Source organism: Rhea americana, unplaced genomic scaffold, assembly GCF_003343005.1.
Source record: "Rhea americana isolate MKP2758 unplaced genomic scaffold, rheAme1 scaffold_59, whole genome shotgun sequence".
Classification (NCBI taxonomy): Eukaryota; Metazoa; Chordata; class Aves; order Rheiformes; family Rheidae; genus Rhea; species Rhea americana.
The window spans coordinates 2,963,032-2,983,661 of NW_028186745.1; the positions used below are offsets into that span (position 1 = coordinate 2,963,032).

The window sequence follows — 20,630 nt, forward strand, 5'->3', positions numbered from 1 at the left end:
TTGTTTTCCTCTGGAATGACAGCTTAGGTAATTTTCAGTAGAGTAACCTAGAGATGTAGGTTAGTGAACTCTGCATGAAAAATGCATTCCTCTAAAGTGAATATAGGTAGTGCTGTATTAAACTAATATAAATKCTAGTGATGTATTGTAGTGAGACCTGTATGTGTTGGAACTGAGGAATTTACATTTGTTTCATTGTCTGGTGGTCTTAGCTATATCAGAGCTGTGGGACCCAGGAACAKGTTCTACTCCCAGATCCAAAAAATGGCTCTACCCTAATGTTAAGTGCTGCCTGAGATGAGATCCCAGTACCTGCTTTTTCTTCCCTCCCTTATCTTTTCAGTCCTGCAGATAGGATTTTTGAAGGAAGGAAACTTTCTTCTGATCTGAGGAAGGATATGACCAAGGTTTACAAAATCATGAAAGTGCTGGAATTGCTGAATGTGGAATTGTTATTCACTAATTTTCTCAATGCGAGTATTAAAGGCTACTTGTTGGAGGTATGGGAGATTGTAATATCAAATTAAAAAGTACTTTTATTAACATTGTGGTTGCTGAATGTTTAGGGTTTGCTGACCACGAATGGCTGTGGTGGAAGGTATTTTAAATCAGCCCTCTAACATCCTTACTCTAGTGGTTGTGGATTCTGGGGCAGTAGGAGGTGAATGGACTGAAGAAAGTGGCCAGTTCTTAAAAACATCTCATATTAGCACTGTTGGAGGCAAATCACTGGGCTAGATTTCCTGACACACTCAGAGATTTTTCATGTTCTGATTATGTTCCTATGGAGAAAATAATTCTACAGATTACTTTCTTCAGTTCTCCTGAGGATGCACTCTTAAGTGGCCTACTCCTTATTCTGTTTGAGAATATAATATTATCACTGCATTGATAAAGGACACTAAAATCAAAATATTACCTGCAAACATCATCCCCTGTAGCTGGTTGACTTGAAAAAGGAAGACTTGATATAATTCTGAGAGTTTCAGCATGTTCCTCCATTTCCCATTAAAAATCTGAAATAAACAATCTATGTAGTAAAAGCGGTAAAACTGATTAACAAAGTAGAATTCTGTAAATAATGGAAGCTGATTGTAGATTCAGTAGACACTGATGTTGTTAATCTTAGTGGTAGTCTAGCAGATTTATTGAATGTGAATAATTTGGACCGTCAGAGTAGGACTTAATTAAAAATAGATCAAAAAAAAACATAAACCAACTTTCRGAACAGTGTGAGGCACTTATGCTGCTCTTCCATAGAAAGAAGGTAATTTTTGAATTTTACAGACTGATCCTGAGCACAGGTAAAGCACAGACTTCAGGTTGGCTATCTGAATTTCCTTTCTTTGGTACTGAAGATCTAGAGGCTACATTTGAGTTATGGTGATGTCGAATGATATCTTTCAGTTGCCTTCACCAGAGTTTCAAGGCTGTGGAAGTTTGAATTCAGTGTTAAATGTTTCAGTATCTTCTAGTCCAGTCTATCCAACTAAGAATTAGATGAGAATGCAATTTTAGCACATCTAAAGCTTTTATCTTACTGCCAACTTTGGAATAGAACAGGGTGTTGAACACGAGCAAACTTGATTGAAATACTGGTACATTGATAGTTAGCAAATCTGGAATTTCATTGAATTTTTGTCGGCACTTTGTTGTAAGCTGTAAGGAGAAGTTTGAGTTTTTACTGAGTAAAACAATGTTACTCAAAAGGAAAAAAAAGGGGGAGATTTTGTAGACTAGAGGAAGATGCAGTGGCCCTTTCAATGCACTACTACTAACCCCAGAGTAAAGGGGGGAAACAATTACTTCTGTTTTTTCCTCTTAATACACCAGAAATCATTTTGACTACAAAATTTTATAAACTGCACCATCAGAAGGTCTTTCTTCCTTTTTGTTCCCTAACGTTCAAGACCTCATGGCCCAGGCCACATTATGCTGTGCACATGTATATTGAGTCATGCCATAGGGACACTTGAATTTTGGATGGTTTGAGGAGGCAGYGCCTTGCCATCAAGGTACTTGTTGGCTCTCACATGCCAGTGTGGGGGCAGCYCCCAGGGCTGTGGCTGCAGCATAGCTCTTTGCCTCCACGGCCACAGCAGGACCACACATGCCGGGCAGATCTAGTCAAGGGATCCTGTGTCAAGATGAGGAGCCACATCTTACATATGAGCCTCAATAAGGTGAAGCTCGTATGCTTCGTATACTCGTAAGGTGAACCTCATAAATTGGTTTTTAACAGACTTGTGTAATGATGGTGTGAAGATCTGCTTGCTGGTTTTGGTGGTTTTTCTTATCTTTGTTGAAAATTTTATTTTGTATTTTTGGTAACGCATGCCCAGAAACTAGACTTCTTAGCTGTTTCAGGTAGGATTTTTTTATTCATCACACTCTTATTTTTTAAAAATTAGTTTCTGTTGAAAAGAATTCTTCATTATTTTAGCTGGAAATATCTTTGCATTTCTAATGAGCTTGAACCTGCAGACTGTCTATTCAGAACTTCAGTGACTTTGAAGTAATTGTGGAAAGAATGACAGAACAAAGGCTGTTTACAAGAATACTGTTATATATATATATATATATATATGCAACATATATATATATGTAATCTTTTTCTGAATATAAAAACACGAGCCTTCCATTCCAAGTCTAAACTAATTGCTCTAAAGTAAATATACTTTTGTATATTTTTCATACTTTACATTCATTAAAGCATGTTTTTTTGCCACARCATACTAGCTACCACTGACTGGTTTCTTTCACCTGAAAACTCAGTATATTGAAGGCTGTTATTAATATTGCAGCTTAAAAGCTGCCTCAGAGATGAAGAGGTTTCACAACATACTAATAAATATTTTTTTTCTTTCCAACATAAAAGAATAGTTACATAATGAATTTATTTTTTTTGATTGTTCTGCAAACATACACTAATGAATATGTACTGATTTCTTACAGTAATTCATTAGAAAAGAATCACTGTTGTATAAGCTTGCACTGTGATTACCTGTAGTGTCGTAGCTAAACTTGTTACTGTTCAGTATTCACACTTGGCTTCTCTAATGTTTCTGTGATATTTTGCCTTTTAATTATTTTGTTTAAAGGTCATTACCCAAACAAAACACATTTGCTGATTCTTTAGAAAAAGAAAGAAAATTTATTCTTTCTTAGTAAATATTTTCTCTAAATCATGATGTTACTTTTTTGTAGCATCTTAAATTCTTGGTGACACTAAGTGAATCAAGGGACATCAGGGAAATGAATCCCTAATCTTAGAAATATCATACATCCAAAATCAGCAGCTACTGTAAAGAGAACAAAAAAACAAAAGAACATAGAAACATTATTGGAGGTGCAAAGAAGAAGATAAGTCACAAGCTGGTGCAAATCTGCCCTACTCCTGTGATTGCGTATTTCCTATCTCCAGCTGATACCTCTCAAATAAGTCCAGCCTCACAATCAGCATCAAAGCCATGGGCCTGCTGCCTGGGCTAGCACTACTGAGGCCAAAGTCTCACAAGCACAAAGCGCACCAAGGGGCCTGCATGTAGCCTCGCAGGAACGGGGCAGAGGTGCCCTCCCAGTATGCCTCAAAGCCACATGCCTGCTGTTGGCCTCTGAGTTGTAAAGCAGAAGTGACCTCACAGGCACAAACAGGAGCCATGGACCTGCTAAGAGTGTATCGGGAGCTGAGGCACCAGTGACCTCCCAGGCACAAGCAGCAGACAGGCCTGCTTCTGGCCWATCGTAACCTGAGGCAGCAGTGGCAATCTGCATTGAAGCCATATGCCTGCTCCTGGCCTGTCAGATACTGCGGCAGAAGTCACCTGACAAACACGAACAGCAGCAACATGGTCCTTCAGGTACGGAAACAGACGTGACCTCAGAAGCGCAGACAGCAGACCTCGGTCTGCTTCTGGCCTATCAGGGACTGCCGCAGACGTGACCTCACAAGCACAAACAGCAGACATTGGTCTGCTCCTGGCCTGTCAGGGACTGCCGCAGACGTGACCTCACAGGCACAAACAGCAGACATTGGTCTGCTCCTGGCCTRTCAGGGACTGCCGCAGAYGTGACCTCACAGGCACAAACAGCAGACATTGGTCTGCTCCTGGCCTRTCAGGGACTGCCGCAGACGTGACCTCACAAGCACCAACAGCAGACATGTGCCCCCTGCTGGCCAAACAGGTATGAAGTCACAAGTGACCGCATGATGAACATTGAAGCCCYGTGTGTGCTACTGGCCTATCAGGTACTGAGGCAGAAGTGACCTCACAGTCGGCATTGAATCCTTCTGGCCTATCGGGGCCTGAGGCACAAGTGACCTCACGAGCACAARCWGCAGCRATGTGCCTGCTTCTGGCCGTTCAAGGTGCCGAGGCACCAGTCCGGCATCAGGTGCGTGCGGTTAGAACTGTGAGCGTCCGGTGGGCTTCCCAAGCAAGCTACCGGTTGCTGTGGTATTGGTGTCACAGTATTGACAACGCAGAAAACACATGAGCTGCAGTGTGCTTTTCGTACTGTTTCTAGAAACTAACCGAAAATATAAGCTTCCTTGAAAAGGGCCAGTAATGCTTATATAAATAATAGTTAATCATTTTAATTAACAATTAATGATAGCCAAAAGTGTATCTAGTGTATTTGATGGATTACCATAAGAATTTGATACTCATTACATTGTAATACTGTTAGGGAAACTAATCTCTAACCCTAGAAGTATCATAGATACAAAATTCTATTATGAAACTAATTCCTTTACTTCCTTTAATTTAATGCTTAATATTGAATACCTAATATTAATACATTAGCTTCAAGGAGTATAACCTATATACAATTCATATAAACATCTTTCTTAGCAGTGCAGTCAGAATAGGTGACCAAGGGACTCTAATGAACTTATTAAAACACTGCGGCTTTATGTTTGTATTTCTGTGGAAAACACAAAGTAACATTTCTGAAAATAATAGTCATATGGAAGAAGACCAACAGGGCAAGGAGTTTCAAAATGTGTAACAGTCGTAAAAGACTGTGATTTCGGACTATATGTCCAAATATGGCCATTAAATAAAAATTMTTTTTCTAACAGTCCAATAAAACTATGACTAGAATAAGTTTCCAGTGCACAGTAACAACTTAGTAGGATTTAGACATAAGAGATATAATTTAAGAAGGAATAAATTTGGATATGATACTTGGAGGTAGAGGAAGATATGGTAGAAAAAAAGATGAAAGAAGAGACTTACGCTGGAATAATCAATTAGCTTAGCAAATATTACCCCACTTGAAGCGGTGGTAATGTCACCATTAAGAATAGAATTAGATGAAGCAGTAGAAAATATATTGTAGAGAGCAACTCTTCCTTGACAGAGGGTCAATACTGAGGACRCTGGAACATTATAAAAGCTGGAAAAGTAAAACTTTTCCACTTGAGTTGACTCTGAACTACTTTCTCAATACGATGAAAGAGGATACTTTATATCTGCAGCTACTGTTACAAGTGAATTTTAAAACTGGAGTTCTGGGCAGTGTAGTTACGCGTTCATTGTAAATGCAAAACCAGCTCATTGTTCTTTCTTTCTGCAAAAATAGAGCTTTGGCTAACTTCCAGTTCAAGTACTAATTCCTTTTATCTAAAAATTCTTGAATTTTCTGTTACATGTGACATTCTGTACTTTTCTGCTATAGTTTGAGAATTTTCCATCAACCATAATAGGCTACATTTCAGGGTTAATGAAGTAAGTCATTTGCTAACTGAGAAACAGTTTAAAAGCTCTTTGGGATCCTAGGTGCAGCTTAAAAGGAAAAGTTAGTAATACATAACAGCGTGCAAGTCTATGCTGGAGATGGATCTGCCTGGCTCCCTAGGACCAACTGCTGAAATTACATCCAGTTCTTTAGTCGTTTACTTAAAAGGCACCTCCAGCAAGATGTGCTCTCAGCTGCTTGCTCAAGAGCTGTGCTGCTCATGTGTGGCTCAATTGATGGTTCATACCCTTTATTCCTGCTYACTTAGGCTCAGATTTCGAAGTCTGCTCCATTCATTAATACTTACTGTTAATTTGTCATTACCACCATGAATTAAAACAGTTAGAAATTACATRTATCTGTTGCTCTAAATGTAATTAYGATGATAGAAATCAGCTTGTTCAAAAGGTGCACGCATCCATCACATTAAAACTTTTTATGTGATTAACTGGATCAGCTAATATAAAGAGTGCTTTATTTTTGTGGCTTGCATAATATGATAGTTGTCATGCAGTGTGTTATTTATGATGGAAGTAATGTTCTAGCAGGCTAAGGGCAAATTATGAAGTAAATTGTGAAGTGCACCTGCAGCTTACATTAATTACTGTGGACCTTTTAATTACTCTTCTGCATACTGTGTATGACTAGGATAGAGAAGCAAAGCTTTATGGAACTTTTTTTTTTTGTCTGAATTCTGAAAACACTCTGTGCACGTATACATAAAGTAAGCATTTCTGAAAGAATTCCTGAAAAGCCTTAGGTTGAAAACATCCAGATTACTCAGATAATGAAACTGAATCCTACTGATCAACATTTGAATTAGTCATCAAAGTAAAAACAGTAATCTTCGTGATTAGGAAAAGTTTTAAACATTTCCAGGGTTGTGGGAGAATTCATAAGGGTGATAAAACTGACAAGGTACTTACTTACTTAAGATGAAAAAAGAGTCTTGCCAATTGCTATCTGAACTAAGAGACGTGAAATCTTTTCAGCTGTTCTTTCAAAAAGCTACATAGCCCAATAGTTTTGCTCTCAGGAGGTTTGAATTGAACATCCTGTTTTTCTGTGCCAGAATTAACATATTTAAGATTTTATCTTGCTTGGTTTTATCTCTAGGGGGATCATCACATAGTGCCTCCAYTGAGCTATTCACTTCACATATGAGAATAACTGGTAGAAAACCAAAAAATAAAGCTGTTGCTGATAGATTATATTCAGAGGAACCTGGTTTAGGAGCAGTGGTTTTATTGCGTGAATTGCAGTGCAAGTCTAGCGAACTAATTCCCAGACTTCCATGTAATCAGGGCAGAGGGGAATGGCTCAAAAAAATGTGAAGCTATGCTTATGCTTTCAAGATTACAGTTTTTCCTTCTTCCTTATAGTTCCAGTTCTTTCATATCAGCATAGATTAGCATCTATCTCAGGTTCACATAAATAAATGTTTTACCTGGGTTTGGATAACCTGTTTTGGCTTGAGAAGAGTATTCTGGCCTGGATTTTTAAACCCTTATTCAAATATTTAGTATTACCTTCATCTCCAAATACTTTTTATATTTTAGACTATTATAGTCTATACCAGTCTGTACCAGTAAGATGGTATATAAGTAGTCAGTTTCTACATAAATTTTGATCCTATGTTTTGTTGTAAACAAGCTTTCTTATATGCAAAGTCTGAATTATTGTTTAAATTTGTGTTGCCTAGAATTGTGAGTAAACRGAAAGACCATGACATCTTCACTTGTCCAGACCTTTCAAAGCAAAAGCCTGTAGTCAATACCTCCTAACTGGAGCATTGGTTATCAGTTTGTGTGTAGCTCTACCAGATCAAGCGGCCAAAGGGTTAATAGACAGAATACGACGAAAACATCAGCACAGTACAATAAAGGATTTTGTCTCAAGACTTGTATTTAGGATTACCATGTTTTACTGTTCATCCACTATCAGGATATATGCAGTTGGACGGACATTCTCTAGTGAACCTAAAAAGAACGTGCGGAGCAAATATTTGCTAAAAACAAATGATTTGAGTTCTCAAGTGCATATACGATTCCTTATGATGACCAGYGTAGTAAATTTGATGCTGTAAAGCTAGCCTTGGCCGCCTTCTCTGTCCTATACAACCACATAAGTACATCCATATGCATCAGGGATGTCCAGAATTTCTGACTGCATAGCAGTACTTCATAAGGGAGTCAGAGCTGTAGTATATATGTATAAGAAATATTTGAGTCCAGCRGTATCAGGACTGTGGCCTGTATCAACAGTATCAAGAATGTGGCCTGCATATTTCCAGAAATCCTAGGCACTTTTTTATGTATTTGTATAAATGTAAGTATATGAGGTATATGTATGCCTGTATTTATGTACACATATRTACATGTATAGAAATACACATGCAGTGAATATCTTTTAATTTCCTAAAGAACATTTTGGCACCAGTAGTTTGTTTGTTTAATTGCTAAGCAGTTACTTCAGAGTAATTTGTTTATGAGTTTAAAAAAGCTTAGAATTTGGCAACTATATCTAGCAAAAATTAGGATATACTATGTTAAACAAATTAATCTGTTTCCTTATTTAGAAGTCCATTCYATTCTAGATCTAAAGCAGGAACTTGATCTAGAACTTCTGTAGAGAGCAGCAGAAATTGACCAAGCATTTAAGTTAAAATATTAATTTAATTTAAAAAAAATATATTTCCATGCTGTTAGCTTAGTGAGGAATATTGACCTTTGTGTACGGAAGACATACACTTTCTGTTTGCTAAGATAGTGAGTCCTCTTACAGAATGAARGTTGACCTTTGCCATCAGAATAGCAGCTGCCAGGTGTTTTTTTACCTGTATCTATTTAACCTGTGTGAAATAGATTGSGAGTCACTGTCACATTCCTAGTGGCTTCATCATCAACAGAAATCAGCTTCTTAATTATGAACTGTTTTGATAGAGACCTTTCACACAGTATTTTCCCGCTTCAAAGCACTTTTGAAGCATAACAGTTCTATTACGTAGTTATGATGATGTAGCGGGTTGGTTTTTCTCTGGTGTTAAACAAGCACAGAAGTTTTATTTTCTCAGTTCTAGAAGTGGTCAGTATGGATATAGGCATGAGGAGACACTGAGGGTAATTTAGCTTTTTTACTCTGTGCTGTGTTGATGAATAGATTTTAATTTTAGGTGGTTTATTTCATCTTTGGCATATTTTATTACCATTTTTGTTAATTTCCAAGCTTATGTGGTCCTCTGAATAATTTCTTCATCCTAGTATTAGACACTTGTTGATCTGTTAAAATATCTAATGATTATCCCTACAATTAGTTTTATACATCAGGTATAACAAGTCATAAAATATGTAAAGCTGTTTCTATGAGGAAACCGTAAAATACTTTTATCCTGCTATGATAAGGCATAGCTTGAACGATTTGAACTAATTATCTACATCTGTCTTAATATAGCAAAGAGCTGATAACTGCCTATTAGCAGGGCAGTCAGTGGAGGGGCAGAACTAGTGCGAGCAGTGAACAGCACTAAGACATCTGTGCGCTATTACAGAGGGTCTGGGCAGGAGGCAGTATTGGGGTGTGAGGGAAGGTATCAGAATGACAGTGCAAAATGCACAATTTTGTATTCGATTATAATCTCACCTGTGTTGCACCATCATTGCATCAGCTTTGCTTATGGCTCTACTGTATCCACAGTTCCAGTTATTCTGAAGTAGAGTGCTTGACTAAACAATTTATGCCACTAAGTGGCATTAGTTCCTGTTCTAAAAGCATCACGATCATACCTTTCCTATAGATCACTCTGAATTTTAAGCCAATGTGAGTAGGTGTGGTTTTAGTATTCTAGATTGTGGAATCTTACTTTCATTGTTCCTCCTCTTTGATTTCTTGCTAGYTTAATTCCATTTCCAATCACTAAATCTAACTGATTACTTAATTGATAAGCAGCTCCATCCAGTAGGTTTTTCTCTTCTTCCTTCCTGATAACAAATGAATGTCACTTTTGTGAAAAATTTGCTGCCATTGGATAGAAGACTGTGGCAAATCACTAATTTAAAATGGATTATATTTAGTTGCCTAGCTGATGAAATAATTACTCTTTCTACTAAAATTTCAGAAAAGCATAGAATCCAATAGTAAAAAGTGAAAAATACAATAGTAGATTGCATGATGAAATTCAATACAATTAAGTAAAGGATTTTGTCAATCAACATTATTATTATAGCATTTTTCACGGTAACCTCACATATTTCATTTTAAAACATATTATCTCTTCTGCAGTTAGAGCATATGAAATCATAACATRGAGCTGTTTTTGAGAACAACAATATGTTTAAAATTTGATTGTGTTGGCTGCTTAAAGCGTGTGGAAATGTTGGCAAGAATTTTTTTTCATAATTTTCCATAAGGAAAATAAGATATAGCTTATGTTGAAATCTAGAGTCCACACATGTCAATGTGTCTTATCTWTGGCAATATGAAGTCTAAATCTTTCAGTGAGGCAAAAGAGTGGCCTATTTCCATTTTCAGGTGTAGTGATTGCAATAAGCATTGTATGTGGTTCTCTGTGTTTGATCAGCAGATCATTTGAGTTTGATCTCCTCAACTCAAAACGAAACATTTACTCTTTCTATTGGCTTGAGAATTAATGTTTTCTTCCATAGCTGTGGCCATCRTTTCTCCTTATCCTTAACTGGTACAACAGGAGGTCTCCATTGTTTYTCTGTCAATATACACATCCAGATACATACTTAGGAGGTTGCCTGTCCTTGTGTCCGTAATATCTTTCAGTTTCTCAAAAGACATGATTGAACCCTGTATTTCCATRCTATTGTAGCTTTAGAATATGGCACTCCTCACTAGCTCGTTCTTGGACACCAAACAGACAGTAATTTGTCCTATCTGAAAGCAGATTTGAGTTTATTGCTTAGCTAAGAGTATAGCTATTGTCCGTCTAAAATGCTGGAGATAGCAGTGGTCTACAGATATATAAGTTGAGCTAGGAAAACCAACCTCCATTTAAAGTAGTAGTAGCTTTTACTAATCCTTTTTACATGAACTATGTATATATATTATGACTGAATGCATGATTTGTTACAGGACTTTAGTACTTAATAATACATTTTGGACTTGGTTTTCCATGTTTGTAATTTTTTTCAGCCATAATCACTACATTTCCACTTCTTGAAAATACATTAAGAATGTTCATAATTCACATGGTTACCCATACAATATTTTAAGCAGAAGTTAATGCTTTTTGTTATCCAAATGCATTGAAATGACTAAAGAAATAAAACATCTAGTACTGAATTGTAGCTATACCATTCATTATTGTTACTGCTATATGCTTAAATAAATTCTACAAAAATATTAAACATAGGTAAACAAATAACACTTCACATTATGGGTGTCAACACCATGTATTTAAACTGTACTGAAAAGAAAAWACTTTAAAGTATTAACTACTTATTCATTATTTGTATTCAATTATTTGGAAACATCAGTACATAGTACTGTTTTGTAACAAGATTTTCTTCTGTTGGAGACRCTTGCTTTTATATATCCTTAAATTTACTACTTCCTTAGTTATTTTGACCATGAAAGAAAGGATGGATTTAGTACAGCAACTGAAGATGTTTTTTAGGAGAAGTGTTTAGTGTTTATTTGTAAATTGAATGGATGCACTTTTCTTTTTCAAGAATCTGTTTATAGTGATGCCTTCTTCCCTGCCTTTTACCATCTAGGAGAGACTTCCAGAGACTATGTACTCTGGGATATAACAGTCTGGATAGTGCAGCCTGATCAGGACAGCACTTGGTACATTACTCTGGTTTTTAATCTGCAGTTTCAGAGAGGAGTCTTGGAAGCCTGTAGGGAGTCTAAGAATTTCTTACTAATACCATAAGGTCAGATGGTTCTTTTGCAAAGAAAGTCTTGTATGCTTATGTCTTTCTACACTACTGGAATTTTCACTACTATCTGAACGAGGGTTTCTCTCATTTTACTTTGAAACCAGCATCTTATTATTTAAAAGAAATTTTTTTAATTTTACAATTTTTCTTCATTTATTTTCCCTCTCTCCAAATGCGTTTACTTAAAACATAGGGAAGCATCTTTCTGTCCACATGTACAAAACATAAATCAGTGCAGAATGCTTGAAATCAGTTGAACACTTTCTTCTGTGGAAATTAGTGAGAAAAATACCATTTCAAATTGAATTACATAATTTAAAGTCAGACTTCTTAATAGAGGATGAAGTATTTTGGAGATCTGGATATTAATACAATCTACTATGAAAGGGATACTCATATTTCTGAATTTCCGTTCTACTTGGATACAAACTTTCATCTAGTAATTCTACACTGTTTGTCAGACTGTGTATGTGTGTGTGCGCATGTGTGTTTGTGCGTTAATCTATATCAAGGAACAGTTGTTTTCAGTGGTTTATTTTCTTTTTAGATGATGTGAAGATGACACTCTTTGTTGATTCTCTTTTGTCTGAAGCTTATTCATATYGCTTCTCTAAAGGAGACACCTTTGCTCAAATCAAATGTCAGAGAGTGYAGTTGCAAAGTTTAAATAGGTTCATTCCATTTGACTTCTCAGTATATCCTTGGGTAATGACATCATGCTGAGGAGTGGCAAGTGTGGGAGAACACAGAAAGTTAAAACTGTTTTCATTCTACTGTAATACTTCTTTTTTTTTACATTCAGAAATAATATGTTAATAATGCTGAGCTTGCTTTTCCACTTTAGTGTCATGTTATATTCCCAAAACACTAATGCAACCTCTTATTATGTTTATACACAGATAGCCTAGCCTACCCAACTCAGTTGGATCTTAAAAAATGAAAACTACTTTTAGCTGTTTTTAAATCTTTCCTTTATCTGAAATAAACTTAAAATAACAAGAATAACMAAAACTGTTATTTAATCTTTCCATGTAGGTAAGACTCAGCATAATCCCAGTACTCAGCATAGTCTCAATTATGTCAGTAAGTCTGGAGAATAAATTATGGGTAATTTCTTCATAAGATAATTTTTCTCCTCCAGAAGAGACCTGTGCATAATGTTAGGCCCAAAATGCTCACTTTGTCCCGATGCTATTCCATACTGCCCTTGAAATTGTTTCTCTGCATTTCCTGATAGCTTTGGGAAGCTTAGGCAGARAGGTTGACCCCCCTATCTGTTTACATAGCTATGATGTAAATTATCTTATCTGATTTTGGGCATCTAATGTTTATGCCTTAGCTGGTCATCTAAACCTCCTTTATAGTTAATAAAATAAAACCAAAATTTGTAGGCACAATCCATCCCTTTCTGTTGTCATCATCTAAGATAAACACCTATATCACATCCTAGAAGTGCCAATGGGTATTCAATAGAGAAAACCTGATTGATGTGATCCCAAGCTGAGTTGTGGATGTAAGCAGAACGCACACAGTCATGTTAGATGCAATGAATCCTGTCCTRTTCCTATTTATAGACTTTAGAATCACAGAATGGGTAATGTTGGAAGGGACCTCTGGAGATCATCTAGTCCAACCTCCCTGCTCAAGCAGGGTCACCTAGAGCATGTTACAGGGTTGCATCTAGGCAGGCCTTGAAGATCTCCAGAGAAGGAGACTCCACAACCTCTCTGGGCCACCTGTGCYAGTGCTCCATCACTCTCACAGGGAAGAAATTCCCCCTCACGGTCAGGTGRAACTTGCTGTGCTTCARTTTCTGCCCATTGCCTCTTGTCCTGTCACAMAGGGCTACTGAAAAGAGTTTGTCTCTGTCCCCATTACACCCTCCCTTCAGGTACTTGTATACATTGATAAGATCCCCCCTCAGTCTTCTTTTCCCCAGGCTGAAGAGGCCTGGCTCTCGCAGCTGTTCCTCATAGGGCAGGTGCTCCAGCCCTCTGATCATCTTTGTAGCCCTATGCTGGACTCTCCCCAGGAGCTGCATGTCACTTGTACTGGGGAGCCCAGGACTGGACACGATACTCGAGATGAGTCCTCCCCAGGGCTGAGTAGAGGGGCAGCACCCCAGGAGACCATTGGCCTTCTTGGCCACAAGGGCACATTGGTGGCTCATGGTCAACTTGTCATCCACCAGCACTCCCAGGTCCTTCTCTGCAGAGCTGCTCTCCAGAAGGTCAGCCCCCAGCTTGTCCTGGTGCCTAGGGTTATTTCTCCCTAGGTACAGGACTCTGCCCTTGCCCGTGTTGAGCCTCATGATGTTCCTCTCTGCCCAACTCTCCAGYCTGTCCAGGTCTCTCAGAATGGCAGCACAGCCMTCAGGTGTGTCAKCCACTCCTCCCAGCTTGGTATCATCAGCAAACTTGCTGAGGAAGCACTCTGTCCTCTCATCCAGGTCATTGGTGAAGTTGAACAGGATGGGACCCAGTACTGAGCCCTGGGGGACACCACTAGCTACAGGCCTCCAACTGGACTCCACGCCACTGATTACAACCTTCTGAGCTCTGCCTTTCAGCCAGTTCTCAATCCACCTCACTGTCCACTTGTCTAACCCACACTTCCTGAGCTTATGAGGGGGCTGTTATGGGAGACAGTGTCAAAAGCCTTGCTGAAGTCAAGGGACACAACGTCCACTGCTCTKCCCTCATCTACCCAGACAGTCATTCCATCATAGAAGGCCTTCAGATTGGTAAGCAGGATTTCTCCTTGGTGAGTGCATGCTGGCTACCTCTGATCACCTCCTTTTCCTCTATATGTCTGGATATGACATTTAGAAGGAGCTGTTCCATCACCTTTGCAGGGATGGAGGTGAGGCTGACGGACCTATAGTTGCCTGKGTCCTTCTTCTTGCCCTTCTTGAAGACTGGAGTGACACTGGCTTTCTTCCAGTCCTCAGGCACCTCTCCAGGACCTTTCAAAGATGATGGAGAGTGGACTGACAACAACATCTGCCAGCTCCCTCAGTACCCGTGGGTGCATCCCATCTGGGCCCATGGATCTGTGGATGTCTAGCCTGCCCAGAAGGTCCCTAATCCTATCCTCCTCAACCAAAGGGAAGTCTTCCTTTCTCCAGAGTTTCTCCCTCACATCCAGGCTCTGGGATTCATGAGGGCTGCCCTTAGCAGTGAAGACTGAAGCAAAGGAGGCATTCAGTAATTCTGCCTTTTCTGTATCCCTTGTCACCAGGGCCCCTGCCCCATTCAGCAGTGGACCCACATTTTCCCAAGTCTTCYTTTTGCTACTGATGTATTTGAAGAASCCCTTCTTGTTATCCTTGACATCTCTTGCGACACTTAATTCCAAATGGGGCTTAGCCTTCCTTGTTGCATCTCTACATAGTCTAACAGCATTCTTATCCTCCCACGTAGCCTGTCCCCTCTTCCACATTCTGTGTACTTTCTTCTTCTGTCTGAATTTTGCCAGGAGCTCCTTGCTCACCCATGCAGGTCTCCTGCCCCTTTTGCTGCACTTCTTACTCATAGGGATGCACTGCTCTTGAGCTTGGAGGAAGTGATGTTTGAATACTAGCCAGCTCTCTTGGACTCCCCTTCCTTCTAGGGCCTTAACCCATGGGAGACTTCATCAATTAGGTCTCTGAAGAGCCCAAAGTCTGCTCTCCTGAAATCCAGGGTTGCAGTCCTGCTTGTTGTCTTACATCTTTCCTGCAGAATCCTGAATTCCACCATCTTGTGGTCACTACAGCCAAGGCTGCCCCCAATCTTCACATCTCCAAGCAGTCTTTCTTTGTTGGTTAGGACAAGGTCCAGCAGGACACCCATCCTTGTAGGCTCCTCCTCCACCTGCATCAATAAGTCGTCATTAATGCACTGCAGGAGCCTCCTGGACTGTGCGTACCTGCGTAGTCCCTCCAGCAGATGTCAGGGTGGTTGAAGTCTCCTCTGAGGACCAGGGCACTGATCATGAGGCTACCTCCAGCTGTCTGTAGAAGGCGTCATTGACTTCCTGGTCAGGTGGCCTGTAGTAGACACCCACAACAGTGTCCCCCATGTTGGCCTGCCCTTTGATCTTTACCCATAAGCTCTCGACTGCCTACTCCTCCTCCACCCCTAGGCAGAGCTCGATGCATTCCAGTTGCTCTCTCACAAAGAGAGCAACTCCACCACCTCGCCTTCCTGGCCTGTCTCTCCTAAAAAGCACATATCCATCCATGGCAGCATTCCAGTCATGAGAGCTAGCCCTCCATGTTTCTGTGACTGCAATGAGATCATGGTCCTGTGAATGCGCACAGATCTCCAGCTCCTGCTGTTTGTTCCCCATGCTGTATGTATTGGTGTACAAGAATTTCAGAGAGGTGGTCATGCTTGCAGGTCTCCCAGCAAGGGTGTAGTGGGGTCCCCCATAGCCATGTCCCACATGCACATCCCCAGCTGCATGCACCTGTTGGAGGCCCCCCCCAACGTGAACCGTGTTTTACTGACTACTCTCTCTCTGTAACTGTCCCCTTACCACCTAGTTTAAAGCCCTCTTTACCAGGCTGGCCAACCTGTTGGCAAGGCACGTGTGCGCTACTTAATGAGGTGAATCACATCTTTCTCCACCAGTTGCTGATCTTCAAACAGTATCCCATGATCATAGAAACCAAAACCCTGTTGCCAACACCAGCGGCACAGCCAGTTGTTAGTTTGGAAAATTCGCCTACTCCTTCTCCCATCCCTCCCCGTCATCGGCAGGACCAATGAGAAGACCACCTGGGCTTGCAGACCCTTGACCACCATGCCCAAAACCCTGAAGTCTTGTTTGATTGTTTCTAGCTTGCTCTTGGTATCATTAGCACCCACGTGAAAGAGCAGCAGAGGGTAGTAGTCTAATGAGCGGACAAGCCATGGCAGCCTTTCAGTGACATCCCGTACCTGTGCCCCCAGCAGGCAGCAAACTCTCCAGAGGAGGGTTCAGGTCAGCAGATAGGCACCTCTGTCCCCTGCAGCATGGAATCACCCACTGCAACCACTCATAGCCTCTTCCAAGTGGTCATGCAAGGCACACACTCAGACAGCCCTGTTGCTTCCCTTGGTGCCAGGTCCGGGTCCTCTTCTTCCTGGAGTGTATTAAATCAGTTCTTCAACTGTAAGTCTAAGTCTACAGGAGGACTAGGGGTCTTTCTTTTTCTTCTGTAAGAAGCAACTAGTTTACAACCTTCTTCTACAGTGCTGTGCTGTACCTTTTCACTCTGCACAGAGCCTTCTAGCAACTCCCCTATCGCAGGGGATTGGGGGCTCCAGGAACAGTACAGTCTCCAAGAATGCCCTGTCTATCTCCTACTCACTTTTTTTGATGCTTCACAGTCTGCTGACTTCCTCCCGTAACTCCTTTACGTGATGACACAAATTGTCAACTGCAGCACACCTCTTGCAGGAGGACTGACTGTCAGTCCAGGCCTTCTGGGGAGGTCCTAAGCACTGCCTGCAGCCTGAGACCTGTAGGGCAGCATCTGCTGTAAGAGGCTCTGTCTGGGTTGAAGCTTCTGACACAGCTGATGCAGCAACTCCAACAGCTACAGGTAAATACACTTTGTGGCGAGTTACTACCATGTTTGTGAAAGTGGGCACTACTAGGACTGGAAAAAAGAAAGATGTCCTCTTACACCTAATTGCACTCCTGCTGTGTGAACTACTGTATGAACTGTTGTTGTTCAGGCCTAGCTCTTATATAGACCTCCCCCTACTACTGACTCACAGGGTACTTGACTCATCCTAATTAAGGGCCACCTGGATCAAAAGCCCCAACTCCCTCTAATCAGGGACAACTTAGACAGCTTGTTAGCTGCAGCTACGCCTAGGTAGAGCTGGKTGATAAATGCTGGAGCTTCTCCCAGGAGAATTTAAGGCTTTCTGCAGTTGCTCTTGTCCAGYTCCTGTTATCTGTTAGTAGAGTCACTTCTAGTACCCTTGTTCCACAGAGGTCAGCAGACCACAATGTCCAATGAGGGCCCCAGAGATCTAGACAGAGCCAAGACAGTGCTGCAGAAACTGCTGCGTCTGTTCTCTGCGTATGTGATTCTGTGTATCTGTACTGAAATGATCTGTACAAACTATGTGATATGGTCATCTCTCAATACTACTTTCAGGACTCTTACTCTACAAAATACCTTTTTGAGCAATGCATCTAAAATGGTTTAGGTGGCTCTTTTTTACAGATTTCATTTAGTCAAATTGGGTGCTAGAATTAGTTTTAAACAATGGACTTCTGTGCTTTTGCCTCTCAAAAATCTGGTCTGAATTATCAACAGCTTTTGTTCTGGCTGACTTGTTCGTACCTTGTAAAATATGATCAAAAGCATAATTAGTGATGTTGGGGAATTTGTAATGGTAAATTATGACACGAGTTTTTTTTTCCAAATACATTTAATTTTATCAATTGTGGAAAGTACTGACAGTTTCGATATGGAAAAATCCGTGGTACCTTTTTTAGAGATTTAATGTAACAGTAAGTAATTGTTGCTATTTCTTCTCTATTTATTCTTTTACTTGTTCTTATTAAGTATGGATGATCACTTTCAGTGTGAAAGATGCATAAACACATTAATTCTGTGTTTTAAATACAGGCTAGAGGAAGAGAAGAATATTTTATCAGAATTTGAAGACGACCTGAACAAGTTAATTTTATGGTTAGAGGAAGCGGACAGCATTACTGGTATTCCTCTTGAACCAGGGAATGAAGACCAATTAAGAGACTGCCTTGGCAAAGTGAAGGTATTTCTGATTTTTATTCTTATAATTTTCTTAATTTATCAATTATTATTAATTATCATTAAAGAAAACTAAGTGCTAGTGAAGCTTCAGTTATTGCTTTCCCCTCAAACATAGCATTTATGTAACTTGATTAGATAAATCAAAGTATGGATTTTTTAAAACCCTTGTACAAATATACATTGATCACATTAAAATCAGAAAAGTAATTGAAACTATACCAAACAGGAAGATTTCTGTCCTGCCACTRTAGATATAGACATCTTTTTTGTCATCATTTCTTAATTCTTCAGGTTTTCACTACTTGAACATGACAGTTTCATCTGTAAAACTTAGCTCTATAGATGTCTTGTTAACTTTTACTGCTTTCTCATTTATGAAATGATATTCTGTATTTTTGAGAGTATCTAGAATTGCATATGTAACCACTGTAAATGTCAACTGGTTAAAATATCACTGCAGTGTTTTCTAGAATAAACCTCTAAGTGAGTTTTTAAAAAGGCTTTCTCCAAAAAACAACCCCCACCAATCCCAACTACATGAACATCAGAATGTTAAATGCTTCATTGTTTTTAAATTGGAATAATTCTATAAAGATATCAAAGCTTTTAAGCTATGATATCATTCATCCAGTATATCCAATAGAAATTGCTGTATTTGGTTTATAAAATATGCGCAATGAATTGACTGTTTAATAACTTACACAATAGTAAATTATCTCTGTAGTTGGGAAATTCATGATACTTACAGAATGCCTGAATAAAGTATTTTTTGTCCTCTATTAAAGATAAGGTCTGATTGTCCCTTATGCCAGTCAAAATTGAAAGAATTTAGCAGGTAATGGAACAGATCATTAAATAATCTGAAGGAAGATGGTTCTARTGTCCTCTAAACCTCCTTCAGCAAAATCTAAAATAATCTAAAAGATGCATTAGTAAAAATCAGGCTTCAAGTTCATTTCTAARCAAAGAAGAATAGGATAAAGAGTACAGACTGATATTAGAAAATTTAGACTTAATGAGGTACTGTGTTTGTCCCTCCGGYTGTTTGGCCTACGAGGAAGTTTGCTGTTCATAAAGCAAACACATTTTCTAACCCTAAAGCTTAGGCAGGACAGACAGGTGGATGAAATTTAATGTTTAATTAGAAGTGTTCTTCTTTCTTGGTTAACATAATAGRTAGTTGGATAAGAAAAGTTTAAAATGAAAATTTCAGAAATCTACAGAGTCCACAAAACTTTAAACTGTCATTGAACTCTTTGTTTTGAAAATCATATGGGGAATTTACATGCGAGTCTTCAAGGCCAGACGGCAGATTTGAGATGCTAGGAGTGATCTCTGTTTCTTCGTCTCGTCTGCCTTCTCTTTCCAGACACAACTTTTCTAATTAATTTCCATCTACTTTCTATGTTCTCTAAAGAGATCTTTCCATTTTGTTTCTGCTTTACTGTAGTCCTATAACCCTACCAGCCTATTTAGAGCTATTGCTTCTCAATGAAAATATTCTCTTAATATTAGATACTTATTTCCATGTTTACTTACATGACCCCAGAGATTGCTTATTACCACAAGTGACAGTCTGGCTTGAAGAGATTTATTTGTAGATAGAAATAACTATACCTTGGGTAAATAAATGTCAGAAAGAAGGCAAAGAAGTATTTATTTATATAGGGCTTTAAATGCACCTTATAATTTATAGACATGATCACAAACTTAATCATGATTGTTGAGATCTATGAAGGTTTCCACTCCTTATTTATGCACAAATATTCCACAATATTTCACTATACCATTCCCAAGAGATAGGTAGTCCAGAATTAAAGGTGTCAGCATGTTTTATTTATATGTYGTTTTTACCTTCTTCTTTTTTCTTTTGGAGCTGCACAAAAGAATGTATCCTAATGACAGGAAAGTAATAGTACATCAGGTTCCACTGTGGATAATTTCATAGCTAGTTGATTATGTAAAAGAAAACATGCTGAAGAAATTGATCTTTTAGTTATATTATCCTTACTTGATATAAGGAGTTGGAATTTATTGTGTGACTAATTAATCTTTTTATTCTGAGAGACTCTTTATTTTGACTGCTTAGGACTCTTTAGGTTTGATCTGCTAATGCTGTCTCTGTTTATTGGGTTTTAGCTGTCTACACTCAGAAAGGTATGGCTATTTTGTCTTACGTTGGATTTATTCCTTCAGCTGCTAGACAAATCGATAAG

The 20,630-nt window shown here is 39.1% G+C and overlaps 1 protein-coding gene across 9 annotated transcripts in view; it reads left to right on the forward strand.

The window, feature by feature from the left end:
• DMD (dystrophin) overlaps positions 1–20,630 on the forward strand; it is a 1,137,868-nt gene that overhangs the window by 671,884 nt on the left and 445,354 nt on the right. For all 9 annotated transcript variants that reach the window (XM_085319436.1, XM_085319439.1, XM_085319437.1 and 6 more), the window contains one exon: positions 18,268–18,415. In XM_085319436.1, coding sequence (XP_085175562.1) covers positions 18,268–18,415 — 148 coding nt within the window. The remainder of the gene's footprint in view (positions 1–18,267; positions 18,416–20,630) is intronic.